Source organism: Dromaius novaehollandiae, chromosome 1 (assembly GCF_036370855.1).
Source record: "Dromaius novaehollandiae isolate bDroNov1 chromosome 1, bDroNov1.hap1, whole genome shotgun sequence".
Taxonomy (NCBI): Eukaryota; Metazoa; Chordata; class Aves; order Casuariiformes; family Dromaiidae; genus Dromaius; species Dromaius novaehollandiae.
In genome coordinates this window covers 186,230,418-186,258,359 of record NC_088098.1, presented here as the reverse complement: position 1 = coordinate 186,258,359, position 27,942 = coordinate 186,230,418, and the positions used below count along the sequence as shown (strand labels likewise).

Below are 27,942 nucleotides of genomic sequence, written 5' to 3'. Positions count from 1 at the left end.
CAGGTTGCAATCTGCTAGCTGGCTTGTTTGGGTTTTGGGTAGCACCGATATGTCTTTATAATAAATGATTAGCATGTTTCTTGAGTGTCAACAGAGCATGTGATATACCAGAAGAAATTAAGACAACCAAGTTTGTTCAGCCTTAAGAAAAGAAGTCTAATTGCTCTCTTCAGCTGCCTAATTGGAGTATAGGTAAGATGAAACCAGAGTCTTCTTGGAGAGGCAAAGTGATAGGAGAGATAATGGACACAAATTGCACCAGGAAAAATTCCAGTTGGATATTAGGGGGAAAAAAAATCTCAGTAAGGTGGTTAGGCACTGGAGCAGGTTGCCCAGAGAGGCTGTGAAGTCTCCGTCCTTGGAGGTATTTAAAACCCAACTGGACACAGCCCTGAGCAACCTGCTGCAAGCTGGCCCTGCTCTGAGCGAGGAATCGTGCCAGATCACCACCAACGGAGCCTTCCCACCTCTGTAGTTCTGTGATTCTGTAAATTCTGCTCATTTTCTGTGGTTTGCTGTTTTCATCTACTTCTTAAATAAAGTTGAAATGTTTTGTGTGTTTTGAGAAACTACCAGCTTTGCTCTCATTTGCTTACACAAATGAGAAATGGAAAGGTTGTTAAAGAAAGGATTCAGCGAACTGCAAAATCATGCACTTTTCTCTGGAACTATGCATTTGGTACGTTTGGTTTATAATACCACGTAGAAATATGTGTTGAGAGCTCACTGCTTTTATGGGCTGAGATATCTGTACCCATGAATAATAAATATTTGTGGTGTTTTCTTCTTTTTTTAATAAACAAGGCAAATAGAAGCATTCTACAGTTGTTTGGAATATTAAAACATGCTTGCATTCAGGCTGAAAATAAGCTGAAGTCTAATAAATACCCCTATTGCCACAGATAGATCTGTTTTGCCATATAAACATAATCATCTCTTCTTGCTTGTTCTATTAATCTGTATCTTAGTGGAACCACATCTGTTGCACAGCATGTTTTTGTAATATGTTAACTGCAGAAGATTTTCTTTGGCAACCTATTAAAGCTGGGATTTTTTTTTTTACTTTTTAGCAGAAGCTGACAATCAAAACTGATGATGGTGGTAATAAAAGTGGCATTTTAATGAATTTTCTGATAAAATATTTCAGTTTTATTTTTTCAAATTAATAAAATAGATTTTTCCATTTGAAATGGCTTTTTAAACTTTAAGCTAGTTAATTCACTGACTTCTGAAACAACATCAGCATGAAATATCTAATCTACTTAACTGCAATTTTCTTTGCAGTTCAATAAAATGTTTAAGATTTTGATCAATATATTTGTGCCAACTTAGGCTGGTAAAATAATCTTTGTGTGTCAGAGTTTCTCATAGCATGGTAGAATAATTTCTTGTGCAGTATGTAATGTGTTGTATAACATAATAAGACAAAAGATGGATTATGAATGTGTAATGTGTTCATATGGAATATGCACACTATGTTTTTTATGCGGACTTCAGTAGATAAATTCTGTAGTAAAAATCTGGAAAGAGGACTATCATGCCTCATCAAGAAAAAAAAAGAATAGCTAGAACTTCCTTAATTCAGTAGATTCAAGTGGACTTCAATTATAAGAGACACTCTTCTAATACTGCTGCTACATACAAAATAGCCTGGGAAATGAATGATCATCAAAAACATTAAAACTGCACAGGAAGCCTACATTTGTCCTAAGGCTAGTTGCATGTGAATAAGTGCTTGTGTCCTTCCTTGAAAAACAGAGTAGAAACAAGCACAAAACCAGAATAGTTTAACATGAAAACCGTACATAGTTATTTCTGCCTAACACATCTTCCTGCAGTTTCTGTTGGAACATCTTTTTTTATAACCAGTAATTTTATTAGTTGGGACAGGTCTTACACAGTCCTGCCTTTTTTGGGAGAGAGAAAAAAAATCCTATGAAAACCGATGTTTCTTGCAAGCCACATGTGCTGAAAAGGCCAAATGGAATCCATCAGGATTAGTCCTTAGCCCAAAGGACTAGATATCAGAATCATTTACAGATCATTCTAACCTTATAATAGACAATAAAGTAATTGTGACCAAACTGGTTAAGTTTCATTCTTATTTTCTTTTTGAACATTGATTTTCTTGGCAATGCAGCAAAGCTTTTGAGGAATAAGGCTTTGGTTTAACAAAACAAAATTTTTTTATAGTTTAACTGGAAGCATCCATGATCATAATTTTTTGAGAGACTAGAACAACATGTCTTCTTCTGTAGATCATTTCTGAGGAGTTTTCATGACAAAAAGTTCCTGTTTTATACACACAGTTTAGTATTAGGCAAGAACTGTTTTAAATTGTATTTCATCTTCAATAGCTTTTCTTACACCTGCTTGTTAATCAAAAACTGTTTGATATTAATTATTTTCTTTAGAAATGTCTAATAAGCTTGGTACCTGTATGCTTAAATCTCTAAGTAACCGTTGCATAGAATTACAATATCCTCAGGATGTTAAAAGTTATGACAAATGTATACTGCTTCTTATTATTCACTGTGACATGAGGAATTTCTTAAAGGAGTAGATTTAGGTCCCCTTTGAAAGCTTTTTTCCCCCATATTGTTGAACAGCAAACTTCAGAAAAGAGGTACGCACACCTGCTTTTGCTCGCATAGAATAGAAACATTTAAAGCATATATGTTTAAACAGTGTATGCATATATGAGTGCCTACCTAAGAGGCAAGGATTATCCAAAAGTCAGCAGTAAGAATCTTTACATGTGAAGTGTACCTCCAAAACAATATTTAGAAAAAAAAATCTAAGTTGATGCCCAGGATAGAGAGCACGGGAGCACCTCAGCCAACAGTAGACTTGCTGTGCAGCTATGAAATTACTGCTGCCTGGAGTGTCACATAAGCGCAGCGAGCAAGGCAGAGCTAAGCTTTACTGTAATGTGTGAACAGCACTTGGCTACAAAGTCAAGATGAAAAACATCTGTCCACAGCTTCCCTGACAGGCTGTCCCCCCTTTCCCTTTTCTTACTGCTCTTTTGCAAGACACATCTGGTTTCTAGGCTTTTTTTTTTTTTTTTTTTTTTTTTAGCTACAGAGGTCCCCCCTCCCCCCCACCTTCTCTTTTTCCTAATTGCTACCTATATGGATCTGATAATCATCTGTGTATTGCCTCGTCATTGCTTTTCTGTATAGTTAAATTGTTTCCACCACTTGTCCACTGACTGCACTGCAGGTTGACGGTGTCTCTTAAGCACACACCTCCTCAGCACACTCGTTCTTTAGGAATACCGGACCAAGACTGTGCTTCTATAACATATGTATATGCTTTCTCTGGCATGCCATGGCCCTCCTTGCAGGGCACAACATGGTGGCTTTCAGTAAGACGATACCATATGCTTCCTTGTTCTGGGGGTACAATTTCACTGAGGTGACCGCCACTGTAGGGTTAGTAACATTGGGTACACATTGACTCCTTAAAGATGAATGCCTCATAGCGAGAAATTACTCTGCCACACAGCAAATTAGCGATTGATGGAAGATGGAGAGTTATAGGTTATAATCGTGCTAGCAAGAGATGAGACAATGTTTAAAGTACAATTTTAAGAGTATCTAATTAAGTAGAGCAGTAGATTAACCACCGCTATCTTGGCTAAACATATATAGTAGAATTGCAAAATGTCAATGCTCATTATTGCTGAGTTGCCTTTGCTGTCAGTGATTGACTTGGAGCTGGGGGGGATTGAGTTGGAGCTGACTGAAAACTGCTTGATTCACAGACTGAATTTTAAATCTTTTCCAGTTGTTCTGCTTTAATGCAGGCAGGGAAGGAGACTCATCTGTTCAATGCTGCACGGTTCACTGGATGGGAGGAAGGTGACATATTTTATCTGGTCACTGAGATACCACTGTGTCACTTCACTCTGTGTGTAGCAATTAAAGCAAAGTGAAGCATTTACTTGACAAATTCAGGCTCTTGTTCTTCCTATGGAATTATTATCTCTAGTTTATTTTTTGTTTGAATTGCCTGATGGCAGATTTCTTTCATCACCTCAATTGCTGGCAAATTGTAATTAGGTATCCGTGTACACAGCTCTAGCTAAGGAAGGTGCAGGGAGTCAGTTCCTTCACTGGCTTGTTTAATTACCTTTGTGTGCTTATTCCAAAGGGTTTTGGGAGCCCTGCTTCCCTTGCTTTTTCTAGCTCTGCAAATCCCATATCAGTTATGCCTATTTTGGAAGCAAATCATGCAGTGTACAAGCTTCAAATTTACTTTGCATGATTATTTGTAGGAAGCAAACATAAAAGGAGCTTCTGTTCACCCACAATAAATTCATTTTTAAATTAAAGTGAATATTCATAACTTTCTTTTCACTATTTGCCTGTCACTACTAGCAATTAATTTGGTATTCAACTGTTCTGCCCAGTCTTTGCCAGATCAGAATTTTCTGTCCCTGGGTTTCCAATGCATTTGCTATACAGTATTGTGTCTTTAATACCTTTATAACTTGCTTATTGGAAGTAAGTCTTTAATTATTTTCTAAGAGTACTGGAGACCTGATTTAATGAGCAATTGTTAGATATACTAAGGAGATATATTCACCTGATTATTGTGAAAGGTAACTGAGCATAAAAATTGCTTCATGAAGAAGCAGCTGTACGCAGAGTTGAAGTGGTGAGGAAGTTTGAGGAAATGTGAAGAATATATTAAAGAAAAAATACTTAAAATAAGGTACCCAGCAAGCTGAAGGTTAACAATAAATATACAGAGAGAGTTATTTAACTAGTTGGCTGGTTAGTTAGCTTGTTAGTTATATGTGCGCACACACACACACATATATGTATATATTGGGAGACAGTTTATATAGGCTTGACTGAAAGATACCACATTGGAGTGACAGGATACTCAGGGACTGTGAAAAAAAAGGGGGGAACAGGTCCTTCAGGTGTGTGTTGGAGATGAAATTGTGCCGCAGCCAGCACTTTAATTTCATGCAGTGTTGGCGTCCAGCTTCAGTGCTAATGTGTGCATTTGGAAATGGATCTGTCCTTTGGGAAACAGGTCTTTTCACAGAGGAGGAAGCAGAGAAGTTTGACACACTTTTGTTGGCAGAGCTCACACTGAAGTATTTCTTGTGTTACCAACTTGCTCCTATCAGTAGCAAATAGGTTCTCAGTTTGCAGCTTGTGGTGAGCTTAAAGTATCATGAGAGCATGATAGCCAAAGGGCTTTAGCACAAGCACTTCTATTCATGCATTTGGAGGTTGTCTTCCCTTGGGATACCAAAAACAGTGTTTGCAAAAGGAGATGTCCCGGTGGAGCCCCAGCAGAAGCTCATAACTAGATCGCTGGGTTTAGTTCCTCCTGAGGGTCGGAGAGAGGAGAACCACAAGGAGAACTGTGAGGACAAGGTGCACTGAAGCTAAAAAATGGCACAGCTGCAGACACAACTACAACAGCAAAGGATATGACGCAAATCTCCTCCCAAGGACTGATGATACAGAATGTTTCAAAATCACGGCATGATGTAAATCATCCCACTCCCAAATTTACTGGAACAATTACAGCCTAACACAATTCTCCTGCTTTCCAGCCCGGGCTGGTGGCTTTGTGTTCCTCCCCATTCATATAGTAGAGTAGCAGTAAGGGTAGGAGCTTTCCTTTCTGGATGGCAAGTTGTGTTCTTGCTCACTTACTTCTAGCGAGATGAGAGCTATACGGCTTGCAAAGAACTCAGCTTGGGAAAACAAATGGCCTTTCTGTGCCATGCAATAACTTACGTAGTTAAGAGTAGGGAGAAGACAGAAAAGATACTTTGCAGAGATAAAAACTATCCTACGCAAAACTGGGAGTGAAACTAGACACGTTACTGGGGTTTTAAGAGATACGAAAGAAAATAGAAGAAAGGACAATTAATCAATACCTATTTGGAAGAGGAAAATGTTCTTGTGGGTGATAAGCACCCTGCAGCACCCTTGTTGTGCCTTAGATGTGACAAGTGACTTGGACAATCCTTTGCAAAAAGGTTTTAATTCCTTCCCTGGATAACATAATACACATCTAAATTACTTTAATTATGATTTGCTTTTTTTTTTGCATTTGTACTTGGAAAACAGAAGGGATGTTGGGCTGATGGTTAGAGAATCAGACAGGATTCAGTTCAAGTTCTTGTCACAGCTTTGCTTTAGCAGGTAACTTTCTCTGTCTGTGCCTCATTTTATTGCCTGCAAAAGGGAAAGGATGATCCTTACCTTCTACCATGCTGGCCTGCCTTATCGACTTAGCTGATAGGTTTTCTGGGGCCAGGCCTCGCTCTTGCTATGTTTATGTCTTGGGCCAGCAGTGCTCCAGGCTCACCTGGGACATACCAGCTCTGTTTTTTCAACAAGCCTGTGTCTTGTCTGGTTTGGAAGGAAAATTCCCCAAGATGTTTGGATTCAGGCTTTAACTTCCTTTTGTTATCTTTCATGTCCCACCTTTCTTAGACCTCTCTGGGTGCTGCAGCCAGTTCAGCACCAGAAGGTGGTTGTTCAGCAAAGCTCCCTTTAGAGAGCATTTCAGATTGCCTTCTGGAAGCCTAAGAAAGGCCCCAGTTCAACAGACCATTTGAGCACATGCTTAATCTCTGCCTATTCAACAAATGCTTTAAACATAAACATGGTCCAAAGTGTTTTGCCATAGATGGGTGAGCTCCAAAATATGCTGCCGTGCTTTGCTAGATGAGGATCAGTATTTCTGAAAGAACTCTTTATAGGAGAGATGCATTAATACTGCTTGCATCCTTAGGTAAGAGACTTGGCACTTTGTTATTTCTGTGGCAGCTAAAGTAGAAAAGCTAAAAATATTTTTAAATTGCTTCCTGACATGTAAATACAGATTATTTAGTGTAATAATTTGCACATGCATTGTAGATTAATGCAACAGTTCAGTGTGATAGCAACCATTGAGCATAATCTTGTGCTCTTTATTGTTCAAAAAGAACAACAAAGCTCACCTGTTTTAAATGCACCTTTTCTCTGAAAAAGCTGCTACTTACTGCAAGCCACTTTCCTGAAGGATATACTGAATTGTGGAGTCCAAATTTTCATTTTCTTACAAACAATTTAAAAAGTGCATCAAGATAAAAGAGTTGAAATGGTATAGGTTATGTCTTCCAATGCAGAGGTCTCTTGTTTTTTAAAAAGACCCCTGAAATGATTTAAATAATTGTTTGGGGCGTGATGGAGTGTGATGGAAAATAACATGCTATCACCTTTGGAAACTTTGAGAGTTTAGTATAAATTCACAGTCAGCCATTTCTGTGCAATTTTAACTTGCTCTAAACCTAATGCTCTGCAGCTGACAAACAGCGACAGAAAGAGTAGGCGATCTAAAGTACATGCAGTCAAAGCATCCTGGCCTGCATGCATTGACTCCTGTTTAAATCACATATGGAGAACTATCAATACCGGGCTCTTAAAATGCCAGAGCCAGAATAGTGTGTGAAGCAAATGCTGCAACCAATGTTTGTAAAGGCAACTCATGTCTAATACACATACATGTATATGTGTGTATGTATACTATACACATATATATATGTAAAATGTACAATATGTATTCAGCCCTGATACAGAAGCATGAATGGCAAAAGTGCCATGCACTGGTCCTCTGAAAAATTGCCTGCCTTCAGGCTGAACCTTCTTTCCCCACCCTGATCCACGGATTTATCAGTCATGTTTACAAAGCTCAGCCCTTCACTAGCACCACGCTGAGAGGAAAATTTGGCATGATTTCCTTCTTTGCAACTGTGGCCCTTTCCCTAATTTGCTTGTCACAGATACAGTCCTCAGCAGTCCCTGAAAGGGATTCAAATCCCTCCCTACCATCTTTATTCCCTGTAAATTTTTCCTGGTAAACACTCTGCAACTGCCTTAACAAAGAGGATTTTTTTTTTTCTTTCCAAGACGCAAGTATGAGTATTTCTGGTAGGAACCACATAATAGAAATGCGTTTGCCAAGTGCTGCTGCCTCCTTCCTTGGCTATGGGAAAGCATTTTGCTGAAATGGGAAAACCAAACGAATAGGTTCCGCCAGTCCCGCGTGCCTCCCGTCTGCGAGCATCTACACCCGGGGGACATAGGCTGCACTACAGACCCGGGGGAACGGGCTTAGAGGAGCCTTTTGTTGTGGTGTTGGCAGCACATCACTGGACTCGGCAACGTTGCAGATGGAGCGCTTTGCCGAACAGATGGATTCTCAGCTTTCTGAAAGAAAGGGAAGATACTTGATGTACCACGGTGGGAAAGGAAGGGGTATTCCAGGCAGATGGAAAGGCAGGGAAGAAGGCACGTTCTGCACTTCTTGGTGCACTTGGAGCCTAGCAACCTCTCTCCCAGCAAACTCGTTGGGGAAATGCAAGCACAGCACTCTGTAAGAGCTACTGTAACAGGCTTAGAGGAAGTAATTTGCACAGAAGCAGTAAAAATGAAGGCACAGGCTAGGAAAGCTCTCTTTCCTCAGCATATAATGAGCATTAGGTGCGAGAGACCAGAAACTGCTCCTATCCAGGGTCAGAGGGGCACTCTAAGTAAGGCACAGGGACAGTGCCAGAGCAACTGGACCAGGGGCCTGGTTAACATGTTAAGGTCTACTGTGCTGTGAACAGAGGCTAGAGATGAATGCTGCCTGCCACGGTGAAGCCAGGAGCCCCCATTTTCCAACAGCATACACATCAGTCTCTAGCCATGGTGGTGCCATTCAACATCGTCCTGATATCATATTGCCTCTTTTCTTGTGGCCTTCTTCCTCCCCTCCTCACCTCCCCGTCTTGTCTGTATCTCGCTTCCCTTTTAATTGTTAGTGCAGAATCAATTCTCCGCAGCACCCAAGAGCCTGAAATCCTGCCTCAGAATGGTGTTATCTGATCCAGTATTTACTGTTAAAATCTTGATGAAATTGCCAAGTGGAATGGGATAAGGAAGCAGCCTGAACTGAAAGGAGGTATTGTATTCTGTTGTTGTGTGTTAACTCTCTACAACTTTTCAAACACTACACACACACACACACACACACACACACACACACACACACACACACAGATAGCACAAATATTGTAGTTTATTGTGATACAAGTTAGGATATGATGGCACTGGACTTTATTTTTACCTCTTAGGTTAATTAGACAATTTCAGCACCACTGGAATGCAGACATAAACCCTTTTTAACAATAGTAAGGATGTCAAAGTCCTTGGAAATCCAGATTTTCTGAGAAAAAAGAGAGTATAATAAAGTGCAAAAATGTCAAGGTTCTTTTAAAGTGTGATTTTCTGCTGAAAGTAGCTACACAAAAACATCCCTTTCTTAAGTAATGGCTCTGGCTTTTGTTTATATTCAGGATTGTGTCGGCAGCAGCAGAAATGTCTAATGTCTTCTTCCTGAAAAATAAAGCAAAGTGGATTACATGCCCACTTGTGCATCAACTGAGTTCCATTTTGTAGGTTCAAATTCTCAGGGACACTCTGCAATAAAATAAACAAGGAACCCCATCACTGAGTTTTAGTATGAACATTTTTTAGATTGTTCTGCCTGGATCTCTGCCAAGTTTCAGCCCTATAATAAATTAACTCCAACCCACACAAAAGAGAGGAAAAAAAAACCCCCAACAACTTCTACAAGACAAAAACACTGGGCAATTTTAATGGGGAAACAAGTGGCCAAGAATATTTTATTGGAAAAGTAATTATCGAAAGAGAGAGTGGGCTCTTCTCTCTAATTGGAAACAATAACATTTGCAGCCTTACTACACGCAGTATAGGAGTAGCATCAGCATTTTGCTTCACAAACCTGGCTAAATCATATAGAGAATCAACCATGTTACTGCCTCCTGTTTTATTTATCCCAACACCCAATACCATAACTGAGCCCACTTTCCTTTCTCTATGGCCAAGTCTAATCTGGCTGCCACAGGACCTCTGTAATTTGTGGAAGTGATGAGCCAGAGTCTGCTTTCTACATCGTATGTCTGGTTTTATTGAATCTCTACTCACCCTCAAATAATAAATATTTCATGTATTGGACAGGTGAAAGGTTTCATTCAGCTGCAGATCTGCTTCCAAGGCAACCGGTTCCTGTCATTTGAACAGTTTAAACATGTTGAAAACAAAGCTTTCTCTCTGTTTGTTCTCCTCTATGATTTTATGTTTAAAGTATTATCCGTCTCCCTCCTGTCCCTCTGACAAGCAGATATAGAAAAGTCGATAGCATTAACAAGTAATTCTAAACAATTTATACCCTAGATGTATTCTCTTTTCCAGTCAAGATGGGATGAAAAATACCATTTCCCTTTGCAAGCATAGAATAAATATCGAGAGATGTGAAATTGCCCAGGTTAGCATCTACAAATACTCTGTATGCAACAAATATATGTAACTGCAGCACTATGTTATGTCTCCCCAGAACTGCTCTGCTATAATTCAGTTATACAATCATTTTGCTGTTTGGGGGAGCACCCCAGTCTTTCCTCTGGGAAAAGTTACACGGAAGATTATTAGCAAACTCTCTCTGAACACATCTGATTTCTGCCAGTATCAGTGCTTTTGAAAGATCTTCATCTGGAAAATGTCTGCTGTATCCTTTACATCTTGCAGCTGAACAAGCTCTTATTACAGTTAGCTTTGCTCGTCCTTCCTCTGCACATCTCTGAGTGTAGCGGGCAGCTGCCCTTCCTCCTCCTCTCAGTCCCTCCCCATGTCTGGACTTCCCGGCTCTCGGTCCTGTCTTGCTCTCTGTCCTGCTCTATATCTAAGTCTGCGTCCACTGCTGATCTTTTTTAGGTCCCCCATGAGCTGGGGCTGGTGACTTCAACAAGCGTTTCTCTTTCCTGCCTGCCACAGTTGTGAACAAAGGGAAATTTGTTGCAGCCGTGGTGAGATAGGCAGATGCCAAATAAGGGAATTTTCTACCATCTCAGATCAGGCTCAGCCTGAGACGTTTTTCTGTGGGTTTGTCTGACCTTCTGTGTGGATGCTCCCTCACTACAATGCAATTATGGCAGAATAGTGACATTTTTCCAGGGGACGCATAGCTATCTTCAGAAATAAGATGGAGAATGCAGCCTCTTGGGGTGAGATTGATGGTGTTTAGATACTCTAATGGAGATCCATGCATAGGTGGCTTATTTAATCTCTCTGTCCTCTCTTTCTACTTACTGTATAGGGTTTTTGCTCTGGTGCTATATTCAGGGAACAGAAGGATATTCTAGATCAGTTGAGAAAAATTAAAGTGAAATGTGCGACTGCTGTTTTGGGTCTCGGGGAGAGGTGAGCAGCGCCTGCAGTTTGTTATACCAGTCTTTCTGGCTTGTAGGTCTGTGACTGATCCTCACATTAGAAACAATTAAACTATGTCTGACCTTGCAGCCACCTTCTTTCTGTTACCAGGCGTATAGATTTTGGCCAGCAGGTCTCTGGTTAAACCTGTCCTCGCCGTTGTTTATTTCCTGCCACTCTGCAGACACACCACTGAGCGTTAAGTATGTGAACTCAAAGACGCTCCCTCTCTACCGTACAGTTTTAATAGCAAACAGTCACAAGCCGGGTTTCTCCAGGCAGAATTATTTCCACCTAAGAAATATAGGCTTCAGGAGTATGCCCTTTCTCTCACCCTTTTCAGACCGCATTAAAAGCATCCAGTTCAAGAAACTACAACTGTGTTTATTCAAGTATTGAATTTGGAAGTAGTACCGGGATCCCTGCCACTACAAGCTTGAACCATGAAACCCAGGTCAGTCCCGTTTTTTGGTTTCCATGTACTGGCACGGCACTGCAGCATTCTGAGCTTCCAGGTCTTGGTGGAAAAAGTTCTTCTTTTAACATGCAGAAAACATCATATTCGATTTTATAACCTTACTTCTTGTTTTTTTGTATTACCAAACTGAAATGTCAGGGTGGCATGTCAGCAAACAATGCGTTCAGAAAGAATCATTCTGGCAGACTTGGAAACCAAATGCTCTCTTTTAAACAGGCAGGGACAATTCAGATTTTCCTTACTGCCAACCAGGATATCCCTGGACCTGAGGGAACAGCTGTGCTTAATCTGCCTCTTGCTGTGTCGCTGGGACTGCTAGCTATTGCACTATATAACATGCTCTCAGGCTATGGGGGAATAACAAGTTTCAATCACTCCGCACTGAGGTTGACTTTGTGACTCTATAGCCCGTTAGTTTTGTCAGTGAATCAACCACTTCTCTGCCTTCCACTTTTCGAGATATTAAGGATTTTGTGGGTTTGTCATATTACCGTATAGAAAGGTGCTGGGGCAGCTATTGCACTGTCTACAACTGAGGTGTGCTACTACTGTTGTCTGGGGTACTTTCTCAGGAGGTACTTTTTGTTAATAAGTCTACTCTAGATCTCATACTACAAATTTCACCCAGACTAGGTTTGTCCTTCTGAAATTTCACGTGTGCAGCCTTTTACTGCAAGAGGGATTTGCACAGAGACAAGCAAAGGCAGCAGGATTTAGCACCTACAATGTTTGGTCCCCTCAACTCTATTTTAAGCTGCACAAATGTTAGTCTGCTTATAGGGAGAACATCTGAGGTCAGCAATGCTTTGTGTAAGGAAATTTGTTGGTGTTTTACTGTGGATCTTGTTTCCCTTGAATTTCTATCCCCTGATTCCCCATGGTTGTATGCTTTGAGGTTGCTAGGAGTGCCCTTGGAATAAAGGTTCCTCTCAGTCAAAGTTATGCTACCGCCAGGTTTTCCACATTACAATAGGTGAAGAATAATCTGAAATATGCGCAGACATGGGCTTTTGATGACCAAGAAACTAACCTGTAGCTTGAGCCTTTGTCCCCTTCATTACAGACTAAGGATCTGGGGAGCAAAACACAGTGTTCAGCTTGAAGACTTCTCTGACACATCTGTCGTACCTTGAATTACTCTGCTTCTAGGCTTGTTTCTCTTCTTTTCAACTCTTCATCCTTCAGGTTTTTGTTCCTTGTCTAATTATTTTAGGTCAAGTCTACAACGGTTGAATAGAATACAGTAAAAGTAATGCTCTGTGATCTTCCTGTGGCAGGGAAAATTTGTATGAAAAGATAAATGGAGAAATAAGTTTTGAGTGACTGCAAATTTTGTAACTGCACCATTAATGTTTAATTGCTATTGGCAGCCAAGAAACACTTTTCTGGATTAACCAGACAGTGTGCTTCAGGGATATGCATAGGTGGCAGAAAGTGATAAAGCTGGTGAAACCACACCTCTGGGAACATGTAATGGGATCTTTCCTGTGATATGCAAAATATGCTGCCAAGTTGCTGTATAAACAATTCATGGAAGAAGTGGTGAGAGGTAGTTAAATAGCTGGGTCACATATCAAAGATAAAATCCATCACTGGGAATGGAAAAATGTATTAAAAGAGTGGTTTTGCTTTTTACTTTTTAAATAATATTCTTTGCCCAGACCAAATAAACAAAAAAATTGTATTAAAGAGTAAATAGCAAAAGATTTATCACAATTGTTACAGTCCAGAGTAAAGGAGAGTCTAGGAATCCGGAGTGTGTAGAATTTACAACAAACAAGATCTTTTCTACTACAGGTAAACTAGCCAATCGTACTACATTAAAAAAAAAAAAAAAAAGGAAGAGAGAGAGAAGATTACTTCGCAGATGCTAATTTGGTTTCTTTTCAGGCAGAAGACATGCACTGCTTATTTTTCAATAGTAAAGCCAATCCTGCCATTTCTATTCTAAGCATGAGCAATGATCTCAGGCAGCCCAGCAAAACATATTTCAGGGTCATATACAGTCATAGATCAATGAATGTGCACAAACCTTATTGATGCTGGCAGAAGCTGAGCTCATGGTTTTGGCCTGAGTTTCCACTTATTGTATTTTATACTGTGTGAGGAAAGGATTCCAGCTAATCACACACTTCCAATAAATCAAAGATTATTCTTTCACAAATGGCATTGAAACTCTCATTGACATTGTGTCCAGCTGCATTATTTTTCCACAGAGGTCAATCCCTGTAGCAACTGTTTTCCCTTAGCCCTCTCCTCTACCTGCTGTTCATTTAGGATCTGATGTTGCTCTGTTGAAGCCAACTGAGAAGTCCCTGATTAACTTCAGTGGGCGCTAGATCATGCTCTAGAGTCCTAAGGGGTCAGGAGTAGAAAATTTAAGAAGGCAACAGGGAATTTTAAAGCATCATGAGGCAAGTGAAATATTTTTGGCCCATGACTTGCTTTTGTTTTGCTATGCACTAGGAATAATACTCTAGATAGAGTCATATAGTCATAATAAACAGATCCTGCATTCAACAAATGCATCAGATTCTGTTCAGTGTTTAATCACCCACAAAAGCTGCCTCAGATGCTCTTCCACCAGGAACAATATCTCGTAATTAACTATAATTAAGGTGTATTATAACAACAGGATGTGAAACTAGATGGATCTGTCTCTTGACATTTCAAATTTGGATTTTTTTTTTTTCTGCCAAGTATCTTAATATGCTTCAATTAATGGTAACAGAGGCCAGGCCATTCTCACTGATGGATCTGCATACATGAATCTTAGTACCACTGAGATAAGATGGAGCATATATTTTTTCATTATTATAGCACATTTAGAAGCAGGCATGTTCCCCAGTTAAGTAGAATTTACCAGCTCAGATGTTGATTTCTTGGAAGCCAAGGGTAAAGCTTCATCACCTTATCCTGGTGGGTTCAAAGGCTGTGCCAGACATGACTGGGAAAGCCTGTTACTTGGTCTGCAGATTCTTCAGAGAATCTATATCCACTTGCAGCATGTAGACCACCACTTTTCACTCACTGAGAAACCACATGAAGTTGTTTTAGTGATGCATTTATCGAATAAGCAAATCCTTAAGTTCAGTGATGCAAGAAAGAGGTTAGGTTAATATCTTGAAAATTATTGCCTCTTCTCTAAGCTGTAGCAGACATCAGGGCTTCACAAACAGGTAACTTTGGAGGGCTAGTCGGTAGTAAGGCTTAGGTATAGTCTGAGTATAGTTAGCTTGACAATTAAGACTTTTAAACTATTCCTGAAAGAGGAGAAATTGGCAATGTAACAGAGAGAATTTTCTAGCTCAGGAATTTCCGGCCATGATATTGAACTGAATATGCTAGCCCATTGCAGCTAGTCGCAGTTTTCCTGAAGAAAATTAACAATACTGCATTTCTACTGAGACCGAAACCTTATTCGTACACTGAAATAAACACTAACATGACAATGTACTACAGCCCCATCTGGCAGCCCTTCCAGAACTTGGTGATGATTTGCTGTGTGTCAGCGATGCATTTTACAACGTCGTTCACAAGCACACCACAGGACTTGGGGAGGAGTTCACCATTTCAAAGATGAGCATAGATGAAGCTGGGTTTCTGCCGAGTTTAGTGTGGTGTATAGATATTTGCCTGTAGTCATCTATTAAATGTCATAAAGCATATGAAATCTTAAGGTCTCATGCAAAATACTACAAAAAAAAAAAAAGGTGAAAAGCGCGTCTCCCATGCTAGTCCAGTGAGCATCTCTATTATGATAAAGGCTTAATTAAGTGTTCTGTATTTCTATGGTTGCAGAATACAATCACATGTTCCTGGGATTTATTTTTAAATATTTTTGTGGTTTATTTTTAGCTAACCCAGTTTTTTATAACTTCCTAGAGAAAAAAAATTATAGATATATTTGAATTGTGTTCCCAAACATTTTTACCATAAATCAGTTATCTGATTGAGAAATGACCTGATTACAAACTTTTCAGTTTTCTTTTAAGATACCCATAAGCAGTTTTTAAAAAGGCTCATATTTTGTTTCCATCCTATGTGCCCATACTTGCTTGATCACATGCAGAAAATATTTTTGTACATTGCTGCTATGCATGACTAAGAAAGGAACTGCAGATAAAGCAGGATGAGATACAGGCTGTAATTTACACCTGACAGAGTGTGAATTTCATTGCAAGTCCTTTTGAAGGAAACTTGCTATTTTCTCGGTGTTCAGATAGATAGTGATTCCATGAGAAATTATGATCATTGTCTTTTTTTTTTCTTTTTCCTTGCTTTGGTTTTGTTTTTTACTAGGAAAAAAAAAAAGTCCTTCAATCTAATACAATCCTGTGTTATTTGCAGACATAGGGCATCGTCCTGTGACACTGGGCATACCCCATGAACATAAAACAGGCTAACTAGGCAAGAAGAATGAAGTGTGAGATAAAGAAAGTATTATTGCCCCATTTCATGGGTGGGGGATCAAGGCACAGACAGTTTAAATGACTTGCCCAGGGTCTACTGAAGAACTATATGAGGAATAGAAATCTCCTGGCTCCTGATCCTGTTCCTTTTCCATTTCTAGGGAACAGAAGACTCTTATTTGTTTTGTGCTTAAAAGCACAAACTTATTTGTTTTGATCAATCTGCAATTTCAGATAGTTTGGAAGACATTTAGAGATAGAAGAGGCCTATTAGTCTTTCCTACTAAAAGAAATATTAGCAGGCAATTAAAAGAATAACAAATGCAACCTGTTCAAACCGCTCTAGTTGCTGTTGCACTGAGCTTCAGACAAGAAGGCACACAGAGGTCATTTGACCAGACCACTTATATATCACAGGCCACCAGTGTCACCAAGGCACTCCTAAATTAAACCATACGTTTTAGACAGAAATACACTGGTCTCACAAAACATTGTCTATTTAGATTGTAAATTCAATGGACTGGGCTTTGTCTCTCCATATATCTGCTTCGCACCTCCTGCGGCATCACACGGACAAATAAGGGCGGCTCGTACTCCTGTTGGTTTAAGCTCTTGCATAGCCAGAATTCTTTTGATTCATTGGATACCTCGCGGGTCAAAAATACAATTCATGGACAACATGAGCGGAGACAGTGCCAGAAAGGCACTGGTACTGAGCCTGGCGCCCCGATCTGCCTCGCAGGGTGCCAGGGGAGCTCTGTGCTCCCTGGACGGAGATGGAGTGGGGGCCGCAGGAACCACCTGCACCCTGGGCGCCTCGGCCGTGCCGGCTACCTCCGCAGCACGTCTGTGGTCTGAGGCAAGGTTTGGTCCCAAGACAGCGTGGTACATGAGCCTGCTGGATGACAATATAAGAAAACAAGTCCAAACCATCAGTTACCATATTCATAGCTACAGGCTAAATGCTTTATTCATAATGCTGCAGTGAAATTATTAACATTATGTTTGTCTAAAAAGTAACCAGTAGACCATTTGTGACCCTCATAATATTCATGTTAAGCAGTGCTCTGCTGGTTTACACTGGTTACATTCTGCTTTATTTTTTCCAGAGGGCCCATTTCCAATGATTTTTACTGCAGTAACAAAAGCTACTTATGAATATAGGTAACTAATTTACCAAAGTTTCACACAGTGACTTCAAGGCTCCCACTTCACTAGGAAAGGTTCTGTGAATTTTTTGGTCATGTTGTTGACTCTGGGTTGTTTCTGATTGTATCTTGAAGCCCGAAAATACTGTATTACAATAAAGTAAATACATTATTCTTGTTATTGCCCTTGTTATTAGAAAATATTTATATAGTGCAGTAAATTTACATTGTACTCTACCAACATAGATAAAGGCACATTCTCTGCCCTGAAGAGCTTATAATTCAAATAAGACAAGACAAACAAACACACATCACATCAGAAAAGGGAGGGCAAAAGGATTTTTAACTACATGAAAGGGGTGGAAGGACTGCATGAGGAGAGAGGGGGATGTTATCATCATCAGTATATTCAAAGTTTTATATCACGGTAGGATCTTAAAAGTGTCTCATGGAACAAAAACCTGGCTCTATGAGGTGCTGCACGAACACCTGGCAGAAGGGTGGCCATGCCCTGGAGTTCAGTCCTTGCCAGCGCGGTGACATCTCTGCCCAGGAGTGCTCCTGGAGAAAGCTGGCATCAGCCCAATTACAGCACAAAGAGCGCCGGGTTTCTAGTAAGCCTTAGCCCTGCCTGAGGGAAAATCTGCACTATTTATTTGCTGCCCTGAAGAGTTATAACTGAAATTGGAGAAGACAAATGCACACACAAGAGAGAGCATCAGGGAAAGGGGAGTGGAAGGGTTGTTAGCTGGGTACAGCAGGCACCTCTTCCTCAGTGGAAAAGAATGAAGGTATCTGAGTGTCCCATAAACAGGAGCCCACCCACTGAGTATGTGATATTCCCTAAGTCTGCAACCCTACAGTAAGTTGTTCATGGTCCCATGCACTCAACAGCTCAAAAAAGAGAGAAAATTCCTGGCTCCACTTAGCAATGTACTTCAATCTCTGCTGAAAGCTAATGGCAATGAGGGAGCAGAAAGGGCCTGGAAGCTCTGCTCTGATCTGTGTGAAATGGGAAAACTTCATTGTTTCCTTTACTTACACACAGCCTCCAGCCTGGGACAAGGGAAAGGACAGAGGGAAACTCACTGTAGCTGTCCTCACCTCCTAATTGAAAGAAGGAGCTGCCCCAGAGCAAGCCACAAAGGACAAAGACAGACAGTAGCAGCCTGGGCAAGGCTGATGGGCAGAAACAGGGGAGCGTGGGAGCCAAGTGCAGTGTGTGGTCTTCACTGATCTTTAAAACGGGAGCTGCAGGGAGCAAGGGAGTTCAGTGTCTGGAAAAGAAATGGGGGTGGGGATAGGATTCATTTGGAAGTGGGAAGAAAGGGGCTGGAATGAATTCTGCCTCCAGAGAGCAGGCAGATGTAGGGCAACACAGTTGTAGGAAATGTGTTTGAGTGGGCAGCTCCCATTATCGAACACTAATAGTCATATGTTCGCCTGTTCACTGGGGATGGGTGGGAAAAAATCAGAAAGCAAGCCCTCTCTCTCTCTGAATATATATATGTATCTATATTTGGGGACATTCTCATGAGTTATTGCAATCTGACTCATAATATCTGTTCCCTTGAGCTTTGCTGTGCTGAAATTACTAGGCAGGAAAAGGACACGAGTGGGAGCCAAATCCCTCAGGACTGAGTATCTTGCTGGGATTCGTATACGGCAAGTAGGTAGCTGAGTGGTGGCTGGACTCCCAAGGTGCAATTTGCTTGGCACAACCCAGCTCATCCCTTGAGTGTCTGAAAAGTAATGTCCTCATCCAAAACTGCAGCATAGACTTGAATAGAAGAGAGCGCCAGTAAAGGGAGATTCATACCTTCGAGGTGTGTTTCATCCCATAGTGAGGCAGATGTCTCAGATAGATCACCTGAAGTATCTGTTTCTCCCCACTGATGATGAAGGCAGCAGAAGACCTCAGGCACAGACGTCTACTTTAGCTGAAGTTAGGTGAGATGAATCTCCCCCACACAATGAAACAGAACACAGTTAATAGACAATATTGTGACTTGGCTGTGAAGAGATGTTTGAATGAGGGAATGGCCCATGGCAGAGTAAAGAAAGAAATGTGCCTTCATTGTAAGGGGAAGCATGAAGTCATTGGTTGGAAACAAAAAAATGCGAAGAAAAACAAAAAAGAAAATTGTCAGGTAAATGGAGAAGAACAGGCCATACACTAAGAGGAATGGAAGGAATAAACGAGACCAGAGAGCACACTACCAATTCAGAGCTTAGAAATGGAGAAAAGATCCTGAATGTGATGTGCTAAGCGGTGATGGAAGCTTTTGAAGAGAGGAGAGATATAGTTGATAAAAGAGATAGTAGTTTTTCTTTTAAGCAGAACTTATCACCAGAAACCTTGAATTAAAACAAACAAAACAAGCCAAAACGTGTCTTTCAGAGTCTCACTTAACTGGCATCACTGAGACAATACATGATGATCTTGCTTAAAAATTTGGTCAATGTGACTTTAGATTGCTTCAGTGCTTTGTGAAAATGTGCTCTACGGATCACCCAGGCACATAGCCAAGGACACTTAGATGTCACCTGATACCACAATTTGGTCCAAAGACATATTATATTTTAAAAATATGAAAATAGCTTGATTGACAAGGAATTTTTTTTTCAAGAATCTCTGCCTGAAAAGACAGGCTGCTTTAACTCCAGGAGTTCAATTATACAGGCTTCAAAGGAAAAGAGAAATGATAATGAACACATTTTAGAAACTTCTAAAAAGTTACTTAAAATAGATTTTCCATACATAATGTTGCCATGTGAAACTCAACTCTCTCCTGGTCTTCTGGGGCCAGAAGAGAGTAATGTATGTTCATTTGGAAATTTGGTAACGAGGCTTCCCTGCCTCACTTTGGTGGACTGTATGATACTGTCCCCAGGGGTCTGCCACAGGTGTTTCACTTTTAGGTTCGATAGGAAGCTAAAATGCTCTTCCTTCAAGGATGTTCCAGGTTGCTCTGGGACTCACCCTAAAGGTGCCCCCATGGGACCAGAATGCCAAGATGAGGCTCAGGCTGGTGAGTCTCACCTCATGACTCTCTGAGTCTCCCCGGTTGCTTGCAGACAGCCAGTTGCTCCCCAGTGAGACTGGCCAGGTTATGACTCAAGGACATTTTCCGTGGGACTTGGGCCATCTGCTTGGCTTACCTGTTCTCCATCCCTTCTGCAGCCTGCCTGTGTGGAGACACCCCTTGGTGCCCCAAAGGAAGAAGCAGAAACCTCTGTGGCATTTGGGGCCCCTGTCGGTGTGAGACCAGCAATGTTTTGTGAAACCGGCTTTTCTGTGTGCCTCGATCCCCTTCTGGTCTAATTAACATTGAGATGAACTAAGCAACCAAGTAGGCCTTTTCACTGTAAATCATGTCTGTCTTATTTTCTCATGTATTCTCTTCTCTGGAAGAGCTGGGGGTAAATGTTAGCTTTGAGGTAACTAGGAATTTTTTCTCTGAATGTGTCTGCTATATAGAAGCTGTCACAACTGAGTCACCTTCTTTACTATATTTTAATTCCCTTCAATATGTCCAGAAGATTTGGGTGCTTTCTCTGTTGTCAGAAATACAGTGATGTGGGATGTCATGTTTCTGAAGCACTTGGTAGCCTTCAGTTGAAAACAGCATTATCCAAGGCCCATTTTTAAAATACTTCTGGAAGTAATTGAAAGATTTCAATAAAAATTTTTTTGTTTACACATAAAATCTTAAAGAGCATAAATTTAAAGAGGAATTGGTCTAATTTATGCAGTAGGCCACTGCTCTCCTAAGTGGGAAGCAAATTCACGATTTCAGACAGGCTTGACAGACTCATCAATTCACAATGGCATTCTGTATTCAAGCAATAATCACACCTGTTTTTGTCACAGCTGCACTGTCACAGCTACACTGCATTGCTAGCCTGAAAATTTGCTTTTTTTTTTTTTTTTTTTTTTTTGCCAGATGATTTTGGTATTACATATGCTTTTTTATCACTAAGCTGGACTTCTATAATGGTTTGCTTAATGTGCCTCCAGATTCTGTTATTTATAGGCTTCATCGTATTCAGATTGCAGCTGCTAGAATGCACTCAAAAGAAAAAGCATATTTGTAACCTGTTAAGACTTTGCTCTGGGATGCCAGTGAAGTTTGGGAATTAGCATGAAGTATTACTGGATGACCTTTAAAAGAGCATCGCAAGAGAACACCTGTTTATCTTTCAGACCTTTGTTTTATTTTTTCACTGTTGAAATCTTCCGATGTTCTACTTTCCGAGGGAAATCTGGCCTTTGTCTGTTCCACGTATTATCTTCAAAAACTGCTGGGGCAGTAATGCAGCATCTCAAATGAGCAGTTCTTCCAGAAAATGTGTTTTGTGCAAATTGGCTTTGTTAGATTTAAGATGAAACTGTAAATATATTGTGATTCTCCTCTAAGTTGTCGTGTCCTATCAGTATGGCCATGATTTACTCTTTAACTGTGTTCAGTGTAAATTGATGGAAAGGATCCTTTATGAGTATGTAAAAACACACAAATACGGTGTATATACTAAAAAGTGAAATCTCTTAATGCTGCAACATATGTTTTATGAGTTTATAAGGTGACAGTGTAATTTTTAATGGTATTGTCTAGAATGAGCAATGGTGTTATAATTCATTCATAAGACTAAAAATCAAAAGAACAGTGTAACTGAGCACATGATCAGAGCTCCCATCGAGGCACTAAGGGTAGGACCTTGCTTATCTTCACTGGCTTGTGCCTAATGGAACTGTCTCCTTAAGGTAAGCACCAATTCCTACAGAACCAACCTGTGCCTTAAAAGGCCTCCTATAAGAGAGAGACCCGATAGAGAAAACCTGGTAAATAGGGTGACTCTCTGGAGACTCTGGAAGGTACCTCTGTCCAGCAGTTGTGGGGGCTGAAGCACATGTTGGATGCCCAAGTAAGGGTCCCATCCCAGAACATAAGACATTTTCGGAAATGCTCTAGTACCTCACATGTTTTATTAATTGATGTAGTAAATGGTTTTTGGCAAATTGTTGCTGAAAATATGCTTTTCCTTCCACTCCTTTTGAATTTCAGATTTTAGGTGAGATTTTTTAGGACTTAACACACTCATCTCTAGCCATGCAAAAGACAATGCCTCTTCTTGAAACATTGCACATGCAATATTAGGGGTAAAAGCCATCTTTGGAGTCACATCAGAGATGTTTCTATCATGTACTCCAGGCAGGGTAGCTGTAATAAGAACCTATCATGTGCACTGATGCTACTCCTAGCTTTCTTCTTCTCCAAAGATGGTCAGGAAGACACTGATAGTGACTGATGGCAACTCCTTGTCTATCTTTTCTTTCTTTTTCTTTCTTCTGTATTGGAATCCATCCTGCAGCTGGAAAAGTAAAAACACTGGAAAGAACCTGTACAAAATACTTGATGTATTTTGGAAGAAAACTTGAGTTCATCTGGTAAGTGACCTGCCTACTGGGGCAGGTCAGGTGGAGCGTGACCAACCTAGTGACTGCTGTCCTATGAATCACAGTGAATAGAAACAAATGTTTCACACATGTTCTTCTAAGAACTGGGAAAACTCGCCTAGATGTAGTGGTTCACAAGACATCACATCATTCCTGGCCATCTCTGTTGTCTCGAGAATTGGCACCAATAATATTTAATGTCTTTGCAACTTGCAATCCCGGGTTTCAAAAGGTTGATGGCATAAGTCTTTCCCTTGACAGATTTAGTGGTCGCTAAAATTAGACAGACAGGTGAAATGACTCAAGGTCACTGAGCAGGTCTGTGTCAGAGCCGGGCAGAGGACTCCTCCTTGCATCCCAGGGCTGGCTGCTGACCCTGGCACTCCACAGAGGCTTTTCACTGTGGTGCATTTAATCAGCCTCACTCCATGTCATAATTCATTGTCTGTGCCATTATGGATATCTAAAGGGTAGGATTTTAACTTAGCAATCTGCTGTGTTATTGAATTAGTTTTATGTTGTGTTAATTTCTTTGTCTCATGGCATTCATTGCCTGTGATAATTGATGCACAATATATAACCAAGTTCTGTGTTCATTTCGGTAAGTGCATTTAATTGCCTGGTATAAAATATGTGTGCTAAGTACAATCTGCTATGACTGAGAAGTGCTCATTGGTATGGACTTGAGGGTGCTTTATCTTCCTGACAACCAGTCTGAGGAAAGTCTAAGTGTCTTCCACAATCCACCACCCAAGGATGACTACTTGCCTTGTGTCTAGAAAAAGAATAACCACAAAAAAAAATGCCTTGTGGAATTGCTTTGTAGTGTTTGGTATTAGAATTTTGTTAATCAGAAGCTCCCAAGTAAGGAAGTTAGTATTAACATCCCCCCATCCCCAATGCTTCAACAACCAGCAGCACCTGGAAGACTTTACACATTTTTTCCTGTTGATCAGGATTAAGGCTTCATATGCTCATGGAGTTACTCCCCTAGAGTAAAGCTACTCCCATGCAAAAGTGTTTATAAACACAGATTTCTTTTACATATATCTTCAGGTCATTAATGCTTAGAGAATTTTACTACTTCGTTATAAATCAGGATGGCTTTCTAGAGGTGTGATGCCAGTGAGATGGTGTTGATTTACATCTGCTCAGGATCCCTGCATAAGCTTGCACTTTCTTGCCTGTTTTAACTGATTCTTGTTATTTTTAAGGGAACAAGAACCTTTACTAGTAGATGCATTTCTCATCATACACATTGCTTTGCTTTTTTATATGGCCAAGACAGTGAAAATACAGTGGGTTTATTTGTTTCTCTGGCTTGTTTTGTTTCCAGTGCTCATGAAGAGTATAATAGTGCAGTATCTAAGCTATACAAGGAAATGCTGAAATTTGCCTAAAGCTGATTTTATTTAGGGCATTAATGAAACCTCCCCTCCCTTTCCACACTGAAATATTTGAAAGTTTTGAAACAAAAGCTAATGGTTAATTCTAAATTAGGCATGAAGTGCCTGTGAGATTATTTTTAGCCATATAATGTTGTTCTGTGTTAATGTAATCTGTGAGTTGTCAGAAGGGATTTTTGCAATTAGTATCTTCCCTTGTAGAAGAGCTAGCTTCTACAGTCCATGTCCTCTAGGATGTAGCTTTAGTTCTGCCTACAGCTTGCTGCAAATTATTCCGTGTTCATAGGTGCATTTATGCTTGTTATTCAGCTCTCTCCCACTGACAAAACAGCCTGCAGCAGTTCTTGGTTAGATAGGACTAGTTTCACTTTAGGCTCCTCGCGTGCAGTTTGCGGTTTTCCCCTGGTTCAGCCTACCTTGCATCTAGTTCCTTCTGATAAGGCCGTAGACCTAATGGCCTGGAGAGAAAGCAATGCTGCCCGGAGGCACCGTGGGCTGTGAGAGTATGTTTAGAGCAAAGACGTCCATGGCACAGCTGGGCAGAGCTGGTGGCATAGTACAGTACGGCATTCACAAATTAACCTAGGGACTCTGCTTTACTTCATATTCACGGCATCACATTATTCCCCCTCTGCAAAGTTCTTAACAAATAATTACAGCTGATTCATGGAAATATACACAAATTTCAAAATTTGTGGTCATCCTGGTAGGAGGCAAATGCAAAAGAAATCGCCTATTAGTTTCCAGTACACTGAGGTGTGTTTGTCTGACCCAGGGTCTGATTCTTTATGGACCAATTACCGTTTTTGGCAATGTGGGTTTGTGGGCGAGGAAAGTATGAAGTCTGGTGGCAGACCTCCTCATGTCACTCAGCACACACTTCACAAAGCAGTAAAAAGGGGGAAGAGGTGGCGGCAGAGAGAGTCCAACACCCATTTTATGTCTCTTATCCCAGTAATCCGTGCTTGTTTGAGATGCCTTTGCAGGTCATCTGAAACCATGAGACAGCACCTCCTTCCTCCTAAGCCGGCAGGGTAATATGTTATGGGGCTAAGCAACTAGCACACATAAATGTATGAAGAGGCATTTTATCACTACTGGACTCCAGACGCTGCCAGTCTCAGCCCTCTCACTTACATCAAGGCAACAAGGCTCCCGGTCACAAGAAAGGCCATGGGGCGCATGGAGCCTTGCCGGAGGCCAGGTCTGGTCCATGATGAACCACTCTCACCTGAGCTTTCAGCATATACTTGTAAATCACAATTGATCTGGGAATGACTCCTGAAGAGGAAGGAGGCTGTACTGAGTGAGAAATAACTTATTGACAAGGAATAACTCAGCCAGCCCTAACCTTGAAATAGATGTTTGTGGTCAGAAGTTTATAGCCTGAGTGAAAAGAGCTAAGTACGAATTTAAGGAGCTGAACAGGAGACACCAAGTTTTTAAAAACTTGACATAAATCTCAGGCAGCTTGCTTGATATTAGTCACATTCCCTGCAGAGGACTATTGTTCAATGTCTTTTGGCATTTATAGATGTTACTTAAAAGCTAATTTTATCATAAAATTATTTTATATTATGTGCAATGAATAGTAGAAATCAAATAAGAATTGGAATTGTGAATTCAAATATTAAGAGTTGATAAATATTGACTTTTAAATAGACTCACTGTAGTTTTGAACCGAATGCTTTTTAGCCTGGCATACAGTTATTTGTAAATTACAACATACTAAAAAATGCACAGCATTTTCTGACCTTGCCACTTTCTTCACTTTTACAGCTATTAAGGTGGTCATGTTCCCATGAAGTGATCTCTACAGTGTCAGGGAGCTATAGTATAAACCTGTCTAGCTTGTACTTTATGCACATCAGATGAAAAAAGAAAAGTGTGGGAGGAACTGAGCTAAAATATAGTATAATCACTTTAATTGTTTCTTTTCTAAAGATGAATTCTTAGGGTTTGCATATTGGAAACCTCATAATTAAGGTCTTTCAAGTACTTTTTAAAAAGACAGTCAGCATAATTGTCTTAGGGCTGAACAAGTCACCAACATGCACCTCTCAGATATTAGTGACCCCCCCACCCCTTATATTTGGAAGCACTTGGGATACCTATCTGCCAGTATCAAAGACTGGTAGATCAGACCCTTTAAGGTGCTGGCCAGCCAAAAATATGATAGTCCCCTTTGCCATCAGTCATATAACCAATGCGCAAGGACCTAGCATGGGTATATCTGTGTGTTCATCTCCGTCTCAGTATTTTCTCTGTCTGCTGTGAGTGCTGTCAGCTCACAACCTTTGGTCACACCTCTCATTCTGTTTGCTTATTCAACCTCTTTTTACTGTCAGCAATGCACTGATGCAGTGAGATTCACTAACAACAATAACAGCAAAAAGGTAAGATTATGTAAAATTCATGGTCTGACAGAGACCTGATGAAAGCAACACATTTAACTAGAAACAGATGCCCCACCTTTGCATCAAATTAACTAACCTTTGTGAGCCTAAGATACAATGTGAGTTAAGGACCAGGCATCATCCTCAGCTTTGTTAGGTTGTGTTGCATTTCTTCACCTCTGCACGTTCCCTCCTGAAAGTCATTGCAGGGTTTTTTTTCCTCTTTCATCTCAGAACAGGAAACTATTTCCTTGAAACGCAGAACATTGGTTAATTATTAACAGTTAAAAAAAAATCACATTCATCCCTAAATATGTTCTTTCAGCTGATGCCTTCCTGCTGAGGAGGCTGTGTAGTTACTGATAAGACCTAGTTTGTGAAGGGCTTTTCAGCCAGAGGCAAGCAGTCTGACAGGTTCATACGTGGCACTGCTTGTTCGGCAGGCAAGGACGAGCATTCGCTGAAACTCCTCTACAACGGCCACTAGCTGTGTGTAACGAGGCTGGGGCCGGCGATCCGGTGAGAGCGGGCAGGAGCTTCCAAGTGGATTCCCAAAGCAGCCTGTTGTTTTGAAGCTATATTCTGAATGCGACACTTGATAGCTGATTTCTTCTGTTCGCTTTCAGAGCCTAATGAGCTGTGTGTGGGCCCTGCAATCGATGACATCCCATATCAAGATGCTGCTAATACAGTAGTTAATTATTCCTGGTTGAAGAAATCTAACAGGGACAAAAGGAACTGGTGAAAAAACAATGGCTGCCGGTAAATATCTCAGGTCGGCAATGGCTGTAAGAAAATAGCTGGAAGGAACTGATTCCAGCTCTGAATGGGGAGTGCACAGATATGTGGTCACATCTTGGGTTTGGGGTTCAGGATCAGAAGTGTGCAATCCCCTTGGCTCCCAGACCCCCTTTTCCTTCCCCAACCCAGGAAAATCCATACCTGGACTCAGTCTGTTTTGGCCATAGTAATGATAATTCTCTTTTGGTTTCAGACAAAACTTGATAAGTTACAGAGCGAATTAATTGTCTTGACCTCTGTTTAGGTAGTGGATAACATATTCTTAAGTCTTTTATAAAAAAAAAAAAAAAAAGTGTCTCATGTAAAACAGGTCTTTCCTTGGAGTGTGTTTGGTTCTCAAAGCTTTCTGACAATTTGTCACTGATTATATATAATTAAATTAAATCATAGGATCATAGAAAATTAATTCAGGGAGGGTTCTTAGAAGCTCTCTAGTCCTACCTCCTGCTCCAAGCAGGGCCAGCCATGGGGTCAGAACAGGTTGCTTAGGGCTTTATCCAGGTTTGTGTTGAAAACCACCAAGGATGGTGACTGCACAAGCTGTTC

At 40.6% G+C, this 27,942-nt stretch overlaps 1 protein-coding gene across 11 annotated transcripts in view; it reads left to right on the top strand.

Annotated features, from left to right (window-relative positions):
- ENOX1 (ecto-NOX disulfide-thiol exchanger 1) overlaps positions 1–27,942 on the top strand; it is a 360,126-nt gene that overhangs the window by 193,546 nt on the left and 138,638 nt on the right. For 7 of the 11 annotated variants that reach the window (XM_064504830.1, XM_064504829.1, XM_064504824.1 and 4 more), the window contains one exon: positions 27,222–27,357. The exons of 2 other annotated variants lie outside the window; for them this stretch is intronic. In XM_064504830.1, the coding sequence (XP_064360900.1) occupies positions 27,348–27,357 (10 nt within the window). In that variant the 5' untranslated portion in view covers positions 27,222–27,347. Of the gene's footprint in view, positions 1–11,606; positions 11,752–27,221; positions 27,371–27,942 lie in introns of those variants that run through there. 2 more of the 11 variants (XM_026108443.2, XM_064504831.1) reach the window with 2 other exon arrangements.